The 20,313-nt window shown below is 37.0% G+C and overlaps 1 protein-coding gene across 1 annotated transcript; it reads right to left on the bottom strand.

The window, feature by feature from the left end:
* Positions 1-2,106: 2,106 nt before the first annotated feature.
* Positions 2,107-19,629, bottom strand: b4galt7 (xylosylprotein beta 1,4-galactosyltransferase, polypeptide 7 (galactosyltransferase I)). The gene is made up of 6 exons (XM_057851250.1): positions 18,965-19,629; positions 15,139-15,486; positions 10,147-10,372; positions 8,891-8,974; positions 8,706-8,810; positions 2,107-5,630 (listed from the first exon to the last, which is right to left on the bottom strand). Exons 1-6 carry the CDS (start codon positions 19,018-19,020, stop codon positions 5,475-5,477), a joined length of 975 nt encoding a protein of 324 aa, XP_057707233.1. The 5' UTR covers positions 19,021-19,629; the 3' UTR covers positions 2,107-5,474.
* Between the last annotated feature and the right edge of the window lie 684 nt (positions 19,630-20,313).

Raw genomic sequence — 20,313 nt, 5'->3', positions numbered from 1 at the left:
ACGCAATTATGTAAAGTCAAGTCTTTTTGACTGAAGCGAATATTTGAATTTTGACTTCAACAGTGAAGCTTAGCATCATTTGCATGGACCACTTAGGAAAATGCCCCCCAAGAAACACACGAGCGTGTCATAATGAGGCTTTTTGAATGCGAGGCCACGCCGTGACGTCGAGGGAAATCGCTCTGCTCGTTTGCATGAGGGGGCGGGGTTAAAGAGCCTTCAAACAAACATCCAAAATTTTCCCATCCAATTTCAAAGTGTTCCTGTAAATTTTCGCAGCAGTGTACAAACCAGTCCACGAGGGGAAGAGACGTAGCGTCGAACTCGCGCGCTAACCGCGCGGGGTCTTTTGGGAATGCATGGTGTGGAAACGCCCTCCTCCCCATGCAACCTTGTGAATTTATTCCACTTGCTGTGCATGGAGAAGGAAAGAAAAGGAGCGGGGTTGGTTGAAAAGAAAAGAAGAAGAAGCCACCATTTGGGCTTTTTGTGTGAAACTTGGCCTCTCATTCAAGCAGGTGACATGAATTTGAATGAAAGACCAATTAGATTTTGGCATGTGACCATAAAGGATTATTGTTTGGGTAGACGAGCAATCACACCTTATTTTGGCCAGCAGGGGTGGAACGCAACCAATTGCTTTTACTCTCGTTACTGGAACTCAGTAGTGTTTGGGTGCTACTCATCTTTTTTGGAGAATTTTGATGAGGCATCGATCATCATCAATAGCATTGAAAGTTCATGTGAATTAACGCTGACGGTCAAAGGGATTCAATGGAAAGCTTTCGGTCCAAAATGGTTCATTTTGGTCTGAAATGCTTCATTTTTGGTCCAAATTATTTGTTTTATCATTAAAATTTGTCAACTTGGTGTACAAAATTGGTTGGTTTTTGATCCATAAAAATTCATGTTGGGGGGGGGAGGGGGGTTACTTTTTGGTCCAAAATGTTTAAATTTTAATTTGTCAGAAATGGTTGTTTTTTTTTTTGTCTGAAATGATTAATTATTGATTTTTTCTTTCTACCACAGGGTCCAAAATGCTTAATGTTAGAACCATAGAAATTTGTCAAATTTAGGGCCAGAATTGGTCAATTTTTGTCCAAAATTGTGAATTTTTATTTATTTTTGGTCTGAAATGATTAATTTTTGAAAGTTTTTTAGTTTTTAGTCCAAAATGGTTGTTGTTAGGACCATAAAAATTTGTCAACTTTAGGTCTAAAACTGGTTAATGTTTGCCAAAATTTGTCAACTTTAGGTCTCAAATTGGCACATTTTTGTTTACTTTTTGTTTAAAATTGGTTAATTTTTGTCCAAATTTGTAATTTTTAGATCCAACATTGGTTGATTTTTGATCCATAGAAGTTCATGTTGGGGGTGGGGGGTGGGGGGGTTGTTACTTTTTGGTCCAAAATAGGTAATTTGTCAAAAATGTTTTTTTGGGGGTCTGAAATGATTAATTCTTGAAATCTTTTAGTCTTGGGTTCAAAATGGTTAATGTTAGGACCATAAAAATGTGTCAACTTATGTTCCCAAATGGGTTCATTTTCATCTAAATTTGTCAACTTTAGGTCCAAAATTGGGCTATTTATCCTGAAAGTTCATGTTAGAGAAATAATGTTTGGTTTGACATTGGTTATTTTTCATCAAAATTTGTCAAATTTAGGTCCAAAACTGGTTCATTTTCGTCAGTACTTGTCAACTTCAGGTCCAAAATTGGGCTATTCTTGATTACTTTTTGTTTAACCTTGGTTAATTTTTGTCAAAACTTGTCAACTGTAGATCCAAACTTGGTTGATTTTTCGTCCATCAAAGTTCATGTTGGGGGGAAAAAATGTTATTTTTTGGTCCAAAATTGGTTAATTTGTCAGAAATTGGGATTTTTAAAAAAATTTATAATTTTTTTTGTTTTTTTTAAAAGCCTGAAATGATTAATTTTTAAAAGTTTTTAGTTTTGGGTCCAAAATGGTTAATATTAGGTTCATTTTGGTTAAATAGTGTTTCACTTTTTTAACCGAAATTAGTAAATTTGTCAAAAATGCTGACTATTTACTTAGTGGAAAAAAAAAAAGAGAGAAAAAGAAAAAAAAATGAAAGGGGTTGTTCGGTCATTTTCAATCCAAAATTCTTAATATTAGGTTTACTCTGGGCAAAGGTGTTTCATTTTTTTTTGTCCAAATTAGTAAATTTGTCAAAAATGGCTAGGTTTTTTTTAAAGCTGGTTTTTGTCTGAAACAAATAATTATTGAAAGTTTTTTTTTAAGTCCAAAATTCATAGTTTTTTTTTTTTTTTTTTTTATCCGTAAAAGTTCGAGTTGGGGAAAAATGGTTACTTTTTGGTCCAAAAATGATCGGTTTTGGTCAAAAATTGTGGGGTGAAAAATGGGTCTGAAAATATTAATTTTTGCTGCGGGTTGTTCATTTTGGATCTAATATGGTTAATATTAGCTCCATCAAGCTTCATTTTGGGTAAAAATAATTAAATAAATAAATAAATAAATAATGGTAACTTTTTTGGTCTTAAATGATTCATTTTTGTAAGTTTGTTAATTTTGGGTCCAAATAATTCATGTTAGGTCCCTAAAGGTTTATATTAAGTAGAAAATTGTTCTTTTGGTTCAATAAATGATCAATCAATCAATAAATGTTTGGAAAACATACATTAATATGTAGGAAAGTGTTGCTTTGAAAAGTCCCAATGTTTTGAGCAGATGGCGGCCCGACGTGGGAAACAGATGACGCCCGTCTAGCGTCTAAATATGGGACGGAAACGGCCTCGGGTGCATCTCAGTCGTCTGCTGCTCCTTTTCTTTGCCGTGTCACCTTTGAGAACAAACTTCCTGTCAGCTGATGACGAACGTTGTTTGACAAGTTTAGAAATGTTTGTAAAAATGGCTGACCAGTGAACTAGCTCACTGTCAGACATTACTAGATGATCATAAAGACAGGAACTTCTGTTGGACATCACAAGTTGACTTAAAAGTTGGTCACGGTTAAAAATCCGTTGCGGACTTACGAGGCACTAGGTCACTGTCAGACATTACTAGATGATCTCTTAGACTTAACCTCTGTCAGACATCACTTTTTGACTTAAAAGTGGACTTAAAAGGGTACTAGGCCATTGTTAGACATCACTATACGCACCAATCAACGTAATAAAAAAAAAAAAACTTGGGTCACTGTTAAAAATCATTTGCGGGTTTATGAGGAAACTAGGTCACGGTCAGACATTACTAAATGATCATAAACACTCGAAATCCATCAGACATCACAAGTTGATCTAAAACCTGGCTACTGTTTGAAGCTGCTCATAGACTTACCAAGGCACAATGTCACTGTCAGACATGACTAGATGATCATAAAGCCTCGACTTAAAAGAAAATGTGACCATTGTTAAGTCGCTTTGGATTTAAGAGGGTAACAGGGTCACTGTTAGACATCACTAGACGATCACATTTTAACTTAAAAGAAAACTTTACTGTTAAAAAAAAAATCTCATGGACTTAAGAGGGTACGAGGTCCCTTTCAGACATTACTAGCTGATTACTAGTCAACTTAAAAAAACTTGGTCAATGTTAAAAATTGCTCATGGATTTACGAGGTCACCAGATCACTGTCAGACATTACTAGATGATCATAAACACTCGACTTGAAGAGAAAGTGATCATTGTTAAATCGCTATGGATTGAAGACGGCAAAAGGTCACTGTTAGACATCACTAGACAATCACTTGTCAACTTAAAAGAAAAGAGTTACTGTTAAAAAAATCTCTCGTGCACTTAAGAGGGTACGAGGTCCCTTTCAGACATTACTAGATGATTACTAGTCAACTTAAAAAAAACTTAGTCAATGTCAAAAATTGCTCATGGGTTTACGAGGGCACCAGATATACTGTCAGACATTTCTAGATGAGCATAAACACTCGACATCCATCAGAAATCAGAAGTTGATCTAAAACATGGACGCTATTTAAAATTGCTCATAGACTTACCAGGGAACAAGGTCACTGTCAGATATGACTAGATGATCATAAAAGCTCGACTTAAAAGAAAATGTGATAATTGTTAAATCGCTTTGGATTGAAGAGGGCAATATGTGACTGTTAGACATTACTAGATGATCACTAGTCAACTTGAAAGAAAACTTGGTTACTGTTAAAAAAAAAAAATATCTCATGGAATTAAAAGGGAACAAGGTCCCTGTCAGACATCACTAGAGGATCGCTAGTCTACTTGAAAGAAAACTTGGTTACTGTTAAAAAATCTCTCGCGAACTTAAAAGGGTACGAGGTCCCTGTCAGACATCACTAGATGATTCCAAGTCAACTTAAAAAAACTTGGTCGATGCTAAAAATTGCTCATGGGTTTACGAGGGCACCAGATCACTGTCAGACATTACTAGATGATCATAAACACTCGACCTCCATCAGTTATCACTATTCAACTTAAAAATGTGATCATTGTTAAATTGAATATGATTTAAGACGGCAATAGGTCATTTTTAGACATAACTAGATGATCACTAGTCAACTTGAAAGAAAACTTGGTTACTGTTAAAAAATCTCTCGTGGACTTACTAAGTCACTGTCAGAGAATCATTAGTCAAATGAAAACTGATAAGAATTGCTTGACTTATGAGGTCACCAGGTCACTGTCAGACATTACTAGACGATCATAAAGACTTGAACTCCATCAAGACGTAATAAGTCGACTTAAATCTTGGTCATTGTGAAACTGTTTTTAGACTTAAGACATCACTAGACAATCATAAAAAACCTGGTCACTTTTAGACATCACTAGTCGCTTTAAAAGAAAAAAATGGTCAATTAAAATCGCTTGCGGACTTAGGAGGGCACTAACTTTGTGTCAAACATCAGTAGATGATCAATAAGAGAAAACAAGGTCACTCTCAGACATCACACTAGTTAAAGATACGACTAATAGTCAACTTATGAAGAATAGAAGCAGTAGAAGGAATAAATCAAAGGGCTCGTTACATTGGAATGGTTTTATTTCTGACGAAATGGATGACCAAGCTTTTCATGATTATTATTTTCATCATCAAGACGTCCGTCCGTAGCGTTCCGCGATAAAAACTGACGTAAAAACTACATGAACAAATAAATAAGACTGACTGCCGGAGAAACATTGTTCATAGAGGCGTTCACGCCGATAGACGTCTGATCACGTGGCGTCCAATCATCCTACTGTGAAGTGAAATGAGTTTGACACTAGTAGACGTCCCATCCATTTGACGTGGGAGGGCCGACGGGAAATGAATGGACGGATTGGACGTCTGTCGCCATCGGTAGCAGCCGATAAATTAATACTGATACAAACGGCTTGCAAACGGGTACGCGAGATGCTAGAAAGTCCGATAAAAGTTTGCAGATGAAAAAGATGGAAGACACTCACTTCCCCCTGTGCAAAATGGCCGCCCTCTTCCTAATTTAGGAGCGCTTTCAAAATAAAAGGCGTCTAAGCATAGACGCACCATGGTGTCTCATCTTGCTGGCAGTCTAACACGGTGTTGATGACTGTGCAGGGAGCGCCCCCTATAGTCAGCTCCTGTCGGGACTCCACGTGGTAGCGCAGGTTGCTGAGGCCCCCTTCTGGATCCACTTGGAACTGCGCCTAAAATATCAATATTTTTCTTTTATTAGTTCCAATTAGGGGTGTGAGCGAAATACTGGTCCTTCTAAAAAAATTAGCATATTATGATAAAGTTCATTATTTTCTGTAATGTACTGATAAACATTATACTTTCATATATTTTAGATTCATTACACACAACTGAAGTAGTTCAAGCCTTTTATTGTTTCAATATTGATGATTTTGGCAAAAAAGTCAAGAAAAACCAAAAATCCCTATCTCAAAAAAATTAGCATATCATGAAAAGGTATTCTAAAGAATCTACTAACCTAATCATCTGAATCAACGAATTAACTCAAAACCCCTGCGAAAGATTCCTGAGGCTTTTAAAAACTCCCAGCCTGGTTAATCACTCAAAACCGCCATCATGGGCAAGACTGCCGACCTGACTGCTGTCCAGAAGGCCATCATTGACACCCTCAAGCAAGAGGCTAAGACACAGAAAGAAATTTCTGAGCGAATAGGTTGTTCCCAGAGTGCTGTATCAAGGCACCTGAGTGGGAAGGAAATAGTGTGGCAGGAAACGCTGCTCAACCAGAAAAGGTGACCGCACCCTGACAAAAGTTGTGGAGAAGGGCCGATTCCAGACCTTGGGGAACTTGCAGAAACCTGGAAATGGGCTACAGGTACCGCATTCCCCAGGTCAAGCCACTTTTGAACCTAAAACAGTGGCAGAAGCGCCTGGCCTGGGCGACAAAGAAGCAGCATTGGACTGTTGCGCAGTGGTCCAAAGTACTTTTTTCAGATGAAAGCAAGTTTTGCATGTCATTCGGAAATCAAGGTCCCGGAGTCTGGAGGAAGACTGGGGAGAAGGAAATGCCAAAATGTCAAGTACCCACAGTCAGCTGCTGGTGTTGGTTTACTGTGTTTTATCAAGGGCAGGGTCAATGCAGCTACCTATCAGGAGATTTTGGAGCACTTCATGCTTCCATCTGCTGAAAAGCTTTATGGTGATGAAGATTTGATTTTTCAGCACCTGCTCACAGTGCCAAAACCACTGGTAAATGGTTTACAGACCATGGCATTACTGTGCTCAATTGGGCTGCCAACTCTCCTGACCTGAACCCCATAGAGAATCTGTGGGATATTGTGAAGAGGAAGTTGAGAGACACCAGACCCAACACTGTGGACGAGCTTAAAGAGCATATGACACGAGAAAAAAAGTCTTAAATGGCATTATTATGTGAATTAGAATCATATTTTGAGACGATTCGACTATATACAACAATTTAGAAAAGCACAGATGACGAGAAATTAGTCTTTTAATCTGCCGGTTAGCCACGCCTACCATTATAGGGCTTTAGCGTCCCCAACGGGTGGATGACGTCAGCGGTAGACTGTGCTCATCGGTTTTACTATTCAGCCCATTGAGGGGGAATTATTCAGAACGAGGAAAACGCGACGAAGAGAGCCGCAAAATGTCATTGTTTCAGTTTCTCTACTCCAATATTTTTACAGGATATTCTTTTTATCCAAGTATTTTCCCCCCAATAGCTATATAAATGGCTTGAGAAGGACCAGTCAGCCCGTCGAGGGGGAACTATTCACAACGAGGGAAACGCGACGAAGAGAGCGGCAAAATGTCATTGTTTCTGTCTCTTTACTTCAATATTTTTACAGGATATTCTTTTTATCCAAGTATTTTCCCCAATTGCTAAATAAATGGCATGTTCATGACAAATAACAGTCTTGTGCTGAATGGAATATGAAATAATAAAAATGCATTTATTCAGGACGACATGGCAAAATTACTCCATAATGGTCAAAAATGTCGACTTCACCTTTACTGTCGCACCCCCCGAACGATATTTTATGACACCTAAATCGGACATATGTCATTTCCCTTCCCCGGTTTCGGAGAATGTAAACAAACCAGAAGCCGTGAAAGCTAGCCGACATGCTAACCCGAACCGAGTGATGTTTCAAAGTCTTCGAAGTGGAAAATCACACATAACTATCCTGGATTATTTGACATGACGACCCCGGTTGTCGATTGTCTTAGTGGATCGGCAAACCGCCCGGCGGAGAGCAATTTACAGTTAGTTCCCCGGAGGAGGGTGGCTGGATTTGTTGTGCAGCTAACGTGCTGCTGCTAATAAGCATTAGGAGAGCTTTTTACATGCCTATCAACGATCAAACGTAAGTAGTCCTTCATTTAAAGGAAGTTTGTAGTGTTTACTTTGTAATCGCTGTATTGGTATTTGACATAATACAAAACAAGATGTTTACTCACTTCCTCGTAAGTCCCATGGTCCCACAGTAAATATCCACGGTGAATGGGAACCTTTTGAAACTCCAAAAAGGCGCATACGCCTCTCCCTCATACAGAATGATTTTTCTGCAGCCGTTTGGCTGGCATGATGCGAAAAATAAACGTATTCATCCGCAAAATCAGCTGAATCCTTCGTCCTCATACACAACAGTACACTGTAGCGTGAAGAGGACGTCTTCTACCGTACACGTCACAGCGCCCTCCTCCTCAATGCAAGACCGAAGCCGGAAGTCACTCATTTTCATGGCGCGGGATTCAAAAAACTAAATAAAAATAGCGATCGCTTCCACACACATCCAAGCGGCCCATATCATTCAGGGGCATAAAATACCGCGTGTATTATGAAATAAACATGCTTTTTCGTGTCACACGCACTTTAAGGCCACTATCGGAGCATCCATAACACCTCAGCAGTGCCACAGGCTGATTGCCTTCATGCCGCGCCGCATTGAAGCAGTCATTTCTGCAAAAGGATTCCCGACCAAGTACTGAGTGCATAGCTGATATAATTCATTGAATATTGATTCTTTTGTATTAAAAAACAACTTTTTTATGTTGGTCGAATGAAATATGCTCATTTTTTGGGATGGGGAGTTTTGGTTTTTCTTTACTTTTTTGCTAAAATCATCAATGCTTGAACTACTTCAGTGTGTGTGTAATGAATCTAAAATATATGAAAGTCTAATGTTTATCAGTACGTTATAGAAAATAATGAACTCTATCACAATATGCAAATTTTTTTGAGAAGGACTAGTATATGACAATAAACATTCTCCCTTGCGAACCTGCTTCTGTTCCGCCACCCTCTTGGTGTCCCGCTTGCGCCAGGCCGGGTCGTGCATGTGCAGGAAGGTTTTGTTGCCCGTGGTGATTCCGCTGGGCCGGAAGAGCTGCGGAAGAGCAGGTGGCGAGACTTAAAAATGTCTCCGGGAGAGCTTTTAGGACGAGGATGAAACGGACGTCGGCTCACCTGCAAATTGGCCTTCCTCAGACGGCGGTAGAACTCGTCGTCCTCGCGACCCCACCCCCAGAAACGATTGGACATCCCGTTACACTGCGTGTCAGACAGTGACAAACGTTAACCCTCTTTAATATGTGAAATATATTTGTAGTTAGTGATGCACGATAATACATTTTTCAACCGATATCGATAACCGATAATTTCCTGCCCCTTCCACCCGATAACCGATAATGTCACGCCGATAATTCTATTCAAATATGTATGTAAAATTTTAAAGTAAAGATGCACGATAATATCGGTTACCGATAATTATCGGCCGATAATGGCAATTATGACGTCACACCGATAATAGAGATTTTTAAAAATTCAACCGATAATGCAATCCGATAATTCTATACTTTATTTAGCCTTCAAATGTGTGCAACCGACACAGTTTTGTCGAATTCTGGGCCGGCACCCCAACCCCTCCTAAAGGTATTTTTTTGTGCAATTAAGTCATTAATTTGTAAGCATTATGAATATTAATCAATATACAATGATTCAACGTTGGAATTTACTACATGCTCACATTTGATGTGGAAAAAGTAGTGATAAATTGTATTTTTGCACAGTAACATTTCCTCTTTTTTATAATTTAAATTAGTGTATATGTATATCTTTTCAAAAGAGTTATCGGCTTGACATTATCGGTTATCGGCTGGAAGGAGGAGGTGATTATTGGTTATCGGTATCGGTTGAAAAATGCATTATCGTGCATCACTATTTTAAAGTATACAAAGATCAAATGTTACTGTGCAAAAATGTAATTTAGTGCTATTTTTTTCCACATCAAATATGAACAAGTAGTAAATTCCAACATCTAAACAATGACAATGACATTGTGTAATGGTAAGCTTTTGGCAACAATTACTTCGAGAGTAAACACCCAAGTTGCACAAAAATGCCTTTAAAAGTAAGCCATTCCTAACATATATCACATTACTACACTGCAAAAACACCTCCTTAAAACTAGCAGAATTGGACAAAATAGTTGATTGCGCACATTTGGCGGCTAAATCAAGTATATAATTATCGGTTGAATTTCATTTTATCTGGATTATCTGTGTGACGTCATAATTGCCATTATCGGCCGATAATTATCGGTGACCAATATTATCGTGCATCTCTATTTGTAGTGTATCAATGGATCAATCAATCTAGCATGCCAGGTCAGTAAATATCAATAGCGATCCAATCCATTTGAAGTGGTAGTGTGCTGTCGTTACCATTTTGTAATGCTTCTTGGTGAGCAGCAGGATCCCGCCCACATATCTCTTGTAATGGTAGATGGGGTGCAGGTCAGGGGAGGCCACGTGAAAGGGCCCGTCGGCAGGGAAGCTGTAGTCCAGAGCGTCGTTGAGGGGCAGCAGGTCCACGTCGTGCATGGCCAGGTAGTCCGTGTCGTTGGCGCTTTCCAGGTAGCCCACGTTGATCAGGGACGCTCGGTTGAACCTTGGGCAAATCGGTAGGGACGCCACCATTAACTCCTTCGTTGCAATTGACGCCATTACACGTCCAATCCATTTTCATTGGTATTGAATGATTTTCTTTTAACGCTATTGGCGGTGGTAGACGTCCGATCCGATTTGACAGGCCCAGTCAAAATGGAGTGGTCGACTATCGCCGTCAATGGTTGCCAATGAGTTTATCGCTACAGAACAAGCTAGCATAGATCAGTTCAATTTTTTGTCAAATATTTAGTACATGTTAAGTGCGTAATGGTGTTTTTTTTGTCCAAAATGCTTCATTTTGGTCAAACTTTGTTCATTTTAGGTCTAAACGGGTTCATGTTTAGGCAATAATGGTTCATGTTCGGTGCAAAATAGTTAGTTTTTGTAGAAAATGGTTCATTTTGGTCAAAATTTGGTAAGTTGGTGCCGAGAATGCTTCATGTTCGGTACAAAATGGTTAGGTTTTTTTGTCAAAAATGGTTCATTTTTGTTAAATTTTGGTCAACTGGGGTCCAGAATGGTTCATGTTTAGTCCATAATGGTTCATGTATGGAAAAAGGTGGTTAGTTTTTTGATAATATGGTTCATTTTGGTCAGAATGAGATAATTTGGTGTCCAAAAAATGGCACATTTGGTCCATAATGGTTCGTGCTAAATACAAAATGGTTAGGTTTTTTTTTTTGTAGATATGGTTCATTTTGGCCACAATATGAAAAATCGGGGTCAAAAATGGTTCACGTTTGGGCCATTATAGTTCATGTTTGGTACAAAATGTTTAGTTTTTTTTGTCAAAAATTGTTAATTTTGGTCAAAAATTGGTAATTTGGGTGTCTAAAATGCTTTATCTTAGATCCGTAACGGTTCATGTTTGGTATAAAATTGTCTCTTTTGTCCAAAATGGTTCATTTTTGTCAAAATTTGGTAGTGTCTAAAATGGTTCATGTTTAGTCTGTAATGTCACGTTCGAAATGGTTAGTTTTCTTTTGTCAAAAATGGTTCATTTTGGTCAAAATTTGGTCATTTGGGGGTCTAAAATGGTTCATGTTCGCTTTTTATATATATATGAATAGGGTTCATTTAGGTCCAAATTAGGTAATTTCGGGTAGAAAAAAAAATCACATTTGGTCCATAATGGTTCATGTTCGGTACAAAATGGTTAGGTTTTTTTGTCAAAAATGGTTCATTTTTGTTAAATTTTGGTCAACTGGGGTCCATAATGGTTCATGTTTAGTCCATAATGGTTCATGTATGGTAAAAGGTGGTTAGTTTTTTGATAATATGGTTCATTTTGGTCAGAATGAGATAATTTGGTGTCCAAAAAATGGCACATTTGGTCCATAATGGTTCGTGCTCAATACAAAATGGTTAGTTTTTTTTTTTGTAGATATGGTTCATTTTGGCCACAATATGAAAAATCAGGGTCAAAAATGGTTCACGTTTGGGCCATTATAGTTCATGTTTGGTACAAAATGTTTAGTTTTTTTTGTCAAAAATTGTTAATTTTGGTCAAAAATTGGTAATTTGGGTGTCTAAAATGCTTTATCTTAGATCTGTAACGGTTCATGTTTGGTATAAAATTGTCTCTTTTGTCCAAAATGGTTCATTTTTGTCAAAATTTGGTAGTGTCTAAAATGGTTCATGTTTAGTCTGTAATGTCACGTTCGAAATGGTTAGTTTTCTTTTGTCAAAAATGGTTCATTTTGGTCAAAATTTGGTCATTTGGGGGTCTAAAATGGTTCATGTTCGCTTTTTATATATATATGAATAGGGTTCATTTAGGTCCAAATTAGGTAATTTCGGGTAGAAAAAAAATCACATTTGGTCCATAATGGTTCATGTTCGGTACAAAATGGTTAGGTTTTTTTTGTCAAAAATGGTTCATTTTTGTTAAATTTTGGTCAACTGGGGTCCAGAATGGTTCATGTTTAGTCCATAATGGTTCATGTATGGTAAAAGGTGGTTAGTTTTTTGATAATATGGTTCATTTTGGTCAGAATGAGATAATTTGGTGTCCAAAAAATGGCACATTTGGTCCATAATGGTTCGTGCTAAATACAAAATGGTTAGGTTTTTTTTTGTAGATATGGTTCATTTTGGCCACAATATGAAAAATCGGGGTCAAAAATGGTTCACGTTTGGGCCATTATAGTTCATGTTTGGTACAAAATGTTTAGTTTTTTTTGTCAAAAATTGTTAATTTTGGTCAAAAATTGGTAATTTGGGTGTCTAAAATGCTTTATCTTAGATCCGTAACGGTTCATGTTTGGTATAAAATTTTCTCTTTTGTCCAAAATGGTTCATTTTTGTCAAAATTTGGTAGTGTCTAAAATGGTTCATGTTTAGTCTGTAATGTCACGTTCGAAATGGTTAGTTTTCTTTTGTCAAAAATGGTTCATTTTGGTCAAAATTTGGTCATTTGGGGGTCTAAAATGGTTCATGTTCGCTTTTTATATATATATGAATAGGGTTCATTTAGGTCCAAATTAGGTAATTTCGGGTAGAAAAAAAATCACATTTGGTCCATAATGGTTCATGTTCGGTACAAAATGGTTAGGTTTTTTTGTCAAAAATGGTTCATTTTTGTTAAATTTTGGTCAACTGGGGTCCATAATGGTTCATGTTTAGTCCATAATGGTTCATGTATGGTAAAAGGTGGTTAGTTTTTTGATAATATGGTTCATTTTGGTCAGAATGAGATAATTTGGTGTCCAAAAAATGGCACATTTGGTCCATAATGGTTCGTGCTCAATACAAAATGGTTAGTTTTTTTTTTTGTAGATATGGTTCATTTTGGCCACAATATGAAAAATCGGGGTCAAAAATGGTTCATGTTTGGGCCATTATAGTTCATGTTTGGTACAAAATGTTTAGTTTTTTTTGTCAAAAATTGTTAATTTTGGTCAAAAATTGGTAATTTGGGTGTCTAAAATGCTTTATCTTAGATCTGTAACGGTTCATGTTTGGTATAAAATTGTCTCTTTTGTCCAAAATGGTTCATTTTTGTCAAAATTTGGTAGTGTCTAAAATGGTTCATGTTTAGTCTGTAATGTCACGTTCGAAATGGTTAGTTTTCTTTTGTCAAAAATGGTTCATTTTGGTCAAAATTTGGTCATTTGGGGGTCTAAAATGGTTCATGTTCGCTTTTTATATATATATGAATAGGGTTCATTTAGGTCCAAATGAGGTAATTTCGGGTAGAAAAAAAATCACATTTGGTCCATAATGGTTCATGTTCGGTACAAAATGGTTAGGTTTTTTTGTCAAAAATGGTTCATTTTTGTTAAATTTTGGTCAACTGGGGTCCAGAATGGTTCATGTTTAGTCCATAATGGTTCATGTATGGTAAAAGGTGGTTAGTTTTTTGATAATATGGTTCATTTTGGTCAGAATGAGATAATTTGGTGTCCAAAAAATGGCACATTTGGTCCATAATGGTTCATGCTCAATACAAAATGGTTATTTTATTTTTTTTTGTAAATATGGTTCATTTTGGCCACAATATGAAAAATCGGGGTCAAAAATGGTTCACGTTTGGGCCATTATAGTTCATGTTTGGTACAAAATGTTTAGTTTTTTTTGTCAAAAATTGTTAATTTTGGTCAAAAATTGGTAATTTGGGTGTCTAAAATGCTTTATCTTAGATCCGTAACGGTTCATGTTTGGTATAAAATTGTCTCTTTTGTCCAAAATGGTTCATTTTTGTCAAAATTTGGTAGTGTCTAAAATGGTTCATGTTTAGTCTGTAATGTCACGTTCGAAATAGTTAGTTTTCTTTTGTCAAAAATGGTTCATTTTGGTCAAAATTTGGTCATTTGGGGGTCTAAAATGGTTCATGTTCGCTTTTTATATATATATGAATAGGGTTCATTTAGGTCCAAATTAGGTAATTTCGGGTAGAAAAAAAATCACATTTGGTCCATAATGGTTCATGTTCGGTACAAAATGGTAAGTGTTTTGTCCAAAATGGTTCATTTTCCCAACAAAATGGTTAGTTTTTAAAAGAATATATATCGTTCATTCTGGTCACAATTTGGTAACATCGGGTCCACAAATGGCTCATATTTGGTCCATCATGGTTCATGTTCGGTATAAAATGGTCTTTTTTGTCCAAAATGGTTCATTTTGGTCAAATTTGGCCAATGTTATGTTTTACTGTGGAACGACTTTTCATCTACAAAATATTTAATATATGGTCAAAACTTTCAACAATCATTTTGAGTCCAAAATGATTAATGTTAAGGTCCAAAATTGTGAACTAAAAAATCATGAATGTTTCCTTCAAAAAAGAAAAAAAATACTTCCTTTTCTGTCTGAAAGTGACCCATAAATGGCCCAAAATCAACAGGTAGTGACCCGTAAATGCCCTATAGGGAAAAGGAAGTGACCAAAAACCAACAGAAAATGATGTGAATTGCCCCAAAATTAACTCATTGGCTGGCACTAACGCCCATCGACGTCCAATCTTTTGTAGGCATTTCCAGGTCACTACCTGTTCATTTTAGGGTATTTACAGGTTACTTCCTGTTGATATTGAGTCACTTCCTATTACTTTGAGGACTTTGAGTTACTTCCTTTTCAGTGATCAAAAATGAACAGGAAGTGAGCGAAAACCGACAGGAAATGACCCCCAAATTGTCTGGCATTGGCTTCCACTGATGGCAATGGACGTCCAATCTGTTTGAAGTAGGAGGAATGGCAGTAAATGAACGCATGTTTACGAGCTGCCACCCTCCCGGTTCAAATGGGCGCCGTCTTCAGTGTTCGTACCTGTAGCGGTCCAGCTGGTTGATGACGAGGATCTGGTGCGCTATTTTCTTCTGGTTGAGGAATGCGTGCATGAAGGGCACAAAGACCAGCAGCTCCTCAAAGCGTTCCCGAAAGGGCACCACCAGTGCCAGCTTGTGGGGCCCCCACGACGCCTCTTGTCCTCTTTCGGGTCGGCAAGGCGGGGGTGGCTGCTGAGGGAAGCGCCCGTCCCACCTTGAAGAGGAGGACGAGGAGGAAGATGCGGCCATGTCGGATGAACAGCTGAGCTGGAGCCACAGCAGCGATGCCAACAGCAGCAGCAGCAAAACTCCAAACAACTTGTACATGGAACAGCGCCGCCATGCAATCCTGCGAGTACAAAAGCAAGAAAAACATTAATAAAGACAAAATCAAAAGAAGGTGACCCTTAAGTGCCCCAAAACCAACAGAACCAATCCATTTGAATGAATGAAGGACGTCTAGCGCTGTCAATGATAGCCTAGCAAAATGGTTAGTATTTTTTGGTCAAAAATTGTGAATTTGGTCAAAATCTTGTAATTTAGGGTCTAAAATGGTTCAGGTTTGGTCCGTAATGGTTTATGTTTGGTATAACATGGTTCGTGTTTTGTCTAAAATGGTTGATTTTGGTCAAAATCTGGTCATTTGGGGTCTAAAAGTTCATGCTCTGTACAAAATTGTTAGTTTTTTTGAAAATATGGTTCATTTTGGTCAAAATTAGGTAATTTTGGGTAGAAAAAAAATGTTTATGTTCAGTCCACAATGGTTCATGATCGATACAAAATGGTTAGCATTTTGTCAAAAATGGTTTATTTTGGTCAAAATTTGATAATTTGGGGTATAAAATGGTTCATGTTTGGTCAGTCAGGGTTCATGTTCGGTATAATGTGTGTGTGTGTGTGTTTTTTTTTTTGTGTGTTTTTTTTTTGTTTTTTGTGTCAAAAATGGTTCATTTTGGTCAAAATTTGGCAATGTGGTGTCCAGAATGCTTCTTGTTTGGTCCCTAATGGTTCATGTTTGGTCTGTAAAGGTTCATGTTCGGTATAAAGTGGTTTGTTTTTTTGTCAAAAATTGTTCATTTTGGACAAAATTTGGTCATTTTGGGTCTAAAATGGTTCATGTTTGGTCTGTAATTGTTTATGTTTGGTAGAAAATGGTTAGTTTTTTGTGGAAACTGGTTCATTTTGGTCAAAATCTGGTAATTTGGTGTCCAAAATGCTTCATGTTTGGTCGCTAATGGTTCATTATCAGGAAAAAAATGGTTGATTATGGTCAAAATTTGGGGTTTAAAATGGTTCTTGTCCGGTAGAATCGGTACAGTAATAAAATGGTTAATATTTTGTCAAAAATGGTTTAATTTGGTCAAAATCTTGTAATTTAGGGTCTAAATTGGTTCATGTTTGGTCTGTAATGGTTCATGTTCGGTATTACATGGTTTGTGTTTTGTCAAAAATGGTTCATTTTGGTCAAAATCTGGTCATTTGGGGTCTAAAAGTTTATGCTCTGTACAAAATTGTTAGTTTTTTTGAAAATATGGTTCATTTAGGTCAAAATTAGGTGATTTCGGGTTAAAAAAAAAAATGTTCATGTTCTGTCCACAATGGTTCATTTTCGATACAAAATGGTTAGCATTTTGTCAAAAATGGTTTATTTTGGTCAAAATTTGATAATTTGGGTTATAAAATGGTTCATGTTTGGTCATTCATGGTTCATGTTCGGGATAATGTGGGGTTTTTTTTGTTTTGTTTTTGTCAAAAATGGTTCATTTTGGTCAAAATTTGGGGTTTAAAATGGTTCATAATCGGTACAGTTATAAAAGTGGTTTTTTTTTTTTTTTGTTTTTTGGTCAAAAATGGTTCATTTTGGTCAAAATTTGGTAATTTGGTGTCCAAAATGCTTCATGTTTGGTCCTTAATGGTTCGTGTTCAGGAAAAAATTGTTCTTTTGGTCAAAATAATGGGGTTTAAAATGGTTCATGTTTGGTACTGTTATAAAAATGGTTAGTCTGGGTCATTATGGGTCTAAAAGGGTTCATTTTCAGGCCATAATGGTTCGTGTTCAGTACAAAATGGTTTTTTTTTTAATAGAAAATGGTTCGTTTTGGTCAAAATTAGATAATTTGGTGTCCAAAATGATTCATCTTTGGTGCGTAATGGTTCATGTTCAGAACAAAATGTTTTTTTTGTTGAAAACGGCTCATTTTGGTCAAAATTTGTTCACGTTGGGTCCAAAATGGTTCACGTTTGGTCTGTAAAGGTTCATGCTCGGTATATTGTGGTTTGTTTGTTTTTTTTTTTGTTAAAAATTGTTCACGTTGGACAAAATTTGGTCATTTTGGGTCTAAAATGGTTCATGTTTGATGTGTAATTGTTTATATTGGTAGAAAATGGTTAGTTTTTTTTGTGGAAACTGGTTCATTTTGGTCAAAATCTGGTAATTTGGTGTCCAAAATATTTCATGCTTCATGGTTCATTATTGGGGAAAAAATGGTTGATTTTGGTCAAAATTTGGGGTTTAAAATGGTTCTTGTCCGGTAGAATCGGTACTGTAATAAAATGGTTAATATTTTGTCAAAAATGGTTTAATTTGGTCAAAATTTGGTGTCTAAAAATGTTTGGCGATAATGATTCACATTCAGGAAAAAAATGGTTCATTTTGGTCAAAATTTGGAGTCTAAAATGGTTCATGTTCGGTACTGTTACAAAAATGTTATATATATATATATTTTTTTGTCAGAAATGGTTCATTTTGGTCAACATTTGGGCTTTACAATGGTTTGTTCGGTACAGTAATAAAAGTGGTTCGTTTTTTTGTCAAAAATGGGTCATTTTGGTCAAAATCTGGTAATTTGGTGTCCAAAATGCTTCATGTTTGGCACGTAATGGTTCATGTTCAGGAAAAAAAAAAAAAAGTTCTTTTGGTCAAAATAATGGGTTTTAAAATAGTTCATGTTTGGTACTGTTATAAAAATGGTTAGTTTGGTTCATTTTGGGTCTAAAAGGGTTCATTTTCAGGCCACAATGGTCCGTGTTCAGAACAAAATGGTTATTTTTTTGTAGAAAATGGTTCATTTTGGTCAAAATTAAGATAATTTGGTGTCCAAAATAATTCATCTTTGGTCCGTAAATGTTCACGTTCAGTACAAAATGGTTAGGTTTTTTCTTCTTTTTTTTTTTTAAATGGTTCACTTTGGTCAAAATGTGTTCATGTCGGGTCTAAAAGGTTTCATGTTTAGGGAATAATGGTTCATGTTCGGTACAAAATGGTTAGGTTTTTTATTTGTAGAAAATGGTTACATTTTGTCAAAATTTGGTAATTTGGTGTCTAAAATGCTTCAGGTTTGGTCCGTAATGTTTCAAGTTCGGTATGTAATGGTCTTTTTTGTCCAATATTTTTCATTTTGGGTTCATATTTAGGCCATAATGGTCCGTGTTTGTTTGGTAAAAAATGGTTAGTTTTTTTTTGTAGAAAATGGTTCATTCTCGTCAAAAAAAAATGGTAATTTGGTGTTTAAAATGGTTCATGTTTGCTTGGTCTGTCGTGGTTCATGTTTGCTTTTATTGTCAAACATAGTTCAACAGAATCAATCCATTTGAATGAACGAATGACGTATGAGAGAATACTTCCTATTGAGAAACTTTACAATTTACAATATCTCTAAAAATCGAGTACGAACATAGCGGATTCATATCATCACCAATTAGTTGTTGAATAGTCGATTCATCAGGAAAGGCAACTCATTTGATAGTATTTTACACATTCTTGTCTTCCTGGTGGACGTTTGCTAAATATCATTGGTTTCAACGAATTTATTTAACATCCACTTTACCTTCTCTCCTCCTTAAAGTACAGCACAGGTTTCCTCCGCGATGAAAACATGGTCATGCTTCTTAAAAGTTCACTTTTCCCCAAAACAACACAAAATGCCGCCTGAGTCTTTCATGGGCGCCATTCTGAACATGTTTTCTCATTTGACGGACTAGAATACAAGGAAAACCCCATGTCGGGATGGGATCTTCTCCTCGGCTTGTCTTCTTTTCGCTCCTGGACACGTAGAGTGTAGCTTTAGCACGTAGCATTAGCTAGGCTCGGCTATCTTCGCCTCTGGACACGTAGAGTGTAGCATTAGCATGTAGCATTAGCTAGGCTCGGCTCTCTTTTCGCCTCTGGACACGTAGAGTGCAGCTGTGGCATGTAGCATTAGCTAAGCTGCCCGCGAATTCTTCGCCTGGAGGCAATATTTGCTTCCGTGTCGGCGACATGTAATGTACGCCTTCAAGGCGGACAAAAAGCCAATTTGAATAGTCACCATTTAACTGTCATCCTTTTAATCTTATGGTAAGGCAGGGAGGAAATGAAATTCCCATTAAATCCGAATGTAGTGGGGTTCAACTTTGATTTGAACACTTGAAACAAAGCACACGCGGGAGAAAGGTTCCGACCAAAGATATATTAAAACTCAATGCCTAATGCACGTTGAGAGCTTATTCGATTTTGTAAGTTTCGAACTAAGGTATCACCCTCATGGAAGAGTACCGAGTCTGTATTCTTTACAACAAAATCTTTGACATTATATTTTAGAGACGTGAATACAGTGGGGCAAATAACTATTTGGTCAACCACTAATTGTGCAAGTTCTCCTACTTGAAAATATTAGAGAGGCCTGTAATTGTCAACATGGGTAAACCTCAACCATGAGAGAATTTGGAAAAAAAAAATCACATTGTTTGATTTTTAAGGAATTTCTTTCCAAATTAGAGTGGAAAATAAGTATTTGGTCAATACCAAAAGTTCATCTCAATACTTTGCTATGTACCCTTTGTCGGCAATAACGGAGGCCAAACGTTTTCTGTAAGTCTTCACAAGCTTTTCACACACTGTTGCTGGTATTTTGGCCCATTCCTCCATGCAGATCTCCTCTAGAGCAGTGATGTTTTGGGGGTTGTCGTTGGGCAACGCGGACTTTCAACTCCCTAGTCCCTACACAGATTTTCTGTGGGGTTGAGATCTGGAGACTGGCTAGGCCACTCCAGGACCTTGAAATGCTTCTTACGGACCACTTCTTTGTTGCCCTGGTTGTAAGTTTGGGATCATTGTCATGCTGAAAGACCCAGCCACCTCTCATCTTCAATGCCCTTGCTGACGGATGGAGATTTTCACTCAATCTCTCGATACATG

This window comes from Corythoichthys intestinalis, chromosome 11 (assembly GCF_030265065.1).
Source record: "Corythoichthys intestinalis isolate RoL2023-P3 chromosome 11, ASM3026506v1, whole genome shotgun sequence".
In the NCBI taxonomy this organism is placed as follows: domain Eukaryota; kingdom Metazoa; phylum Chordata; class Actinopteri; order Syngnathiformes; family Syngnathidae; genus Corythoichthys; species Corythoichthys intestinalis.
This window is presented reverse-complemented; position numbering and strand designations above follow the sequence as displayed.

What these genes read in the sequence shown, in the direction of transcription:
- b4galt7 (XM_057851250.1), bottom strand. Translation starts at nt 19,020, where the DNA reads ATGACCATGTTTTCATCGCGGAGGAAACCTGTGCTGTACTTTAAGGAG. An exon ending in TGAGGAAGGCCAATTTGCAG is followed by an intron (nt 8,811 to 8,890) that starts GTGAGCCGACGT and finishes GCTCTTCCGCAG; the next exon opens with CTCTTCCGGCCCAGCGGAAT. An exon ending in GGGTGGCGGAACAGAAGCAG is followed by an intron (nt 5,631 to 8,705) that starts GTTCGCAAGGGA and finishes TTGATATTTTAG; the next exon opens with GCGCAGTTCCAAGTGGATCC.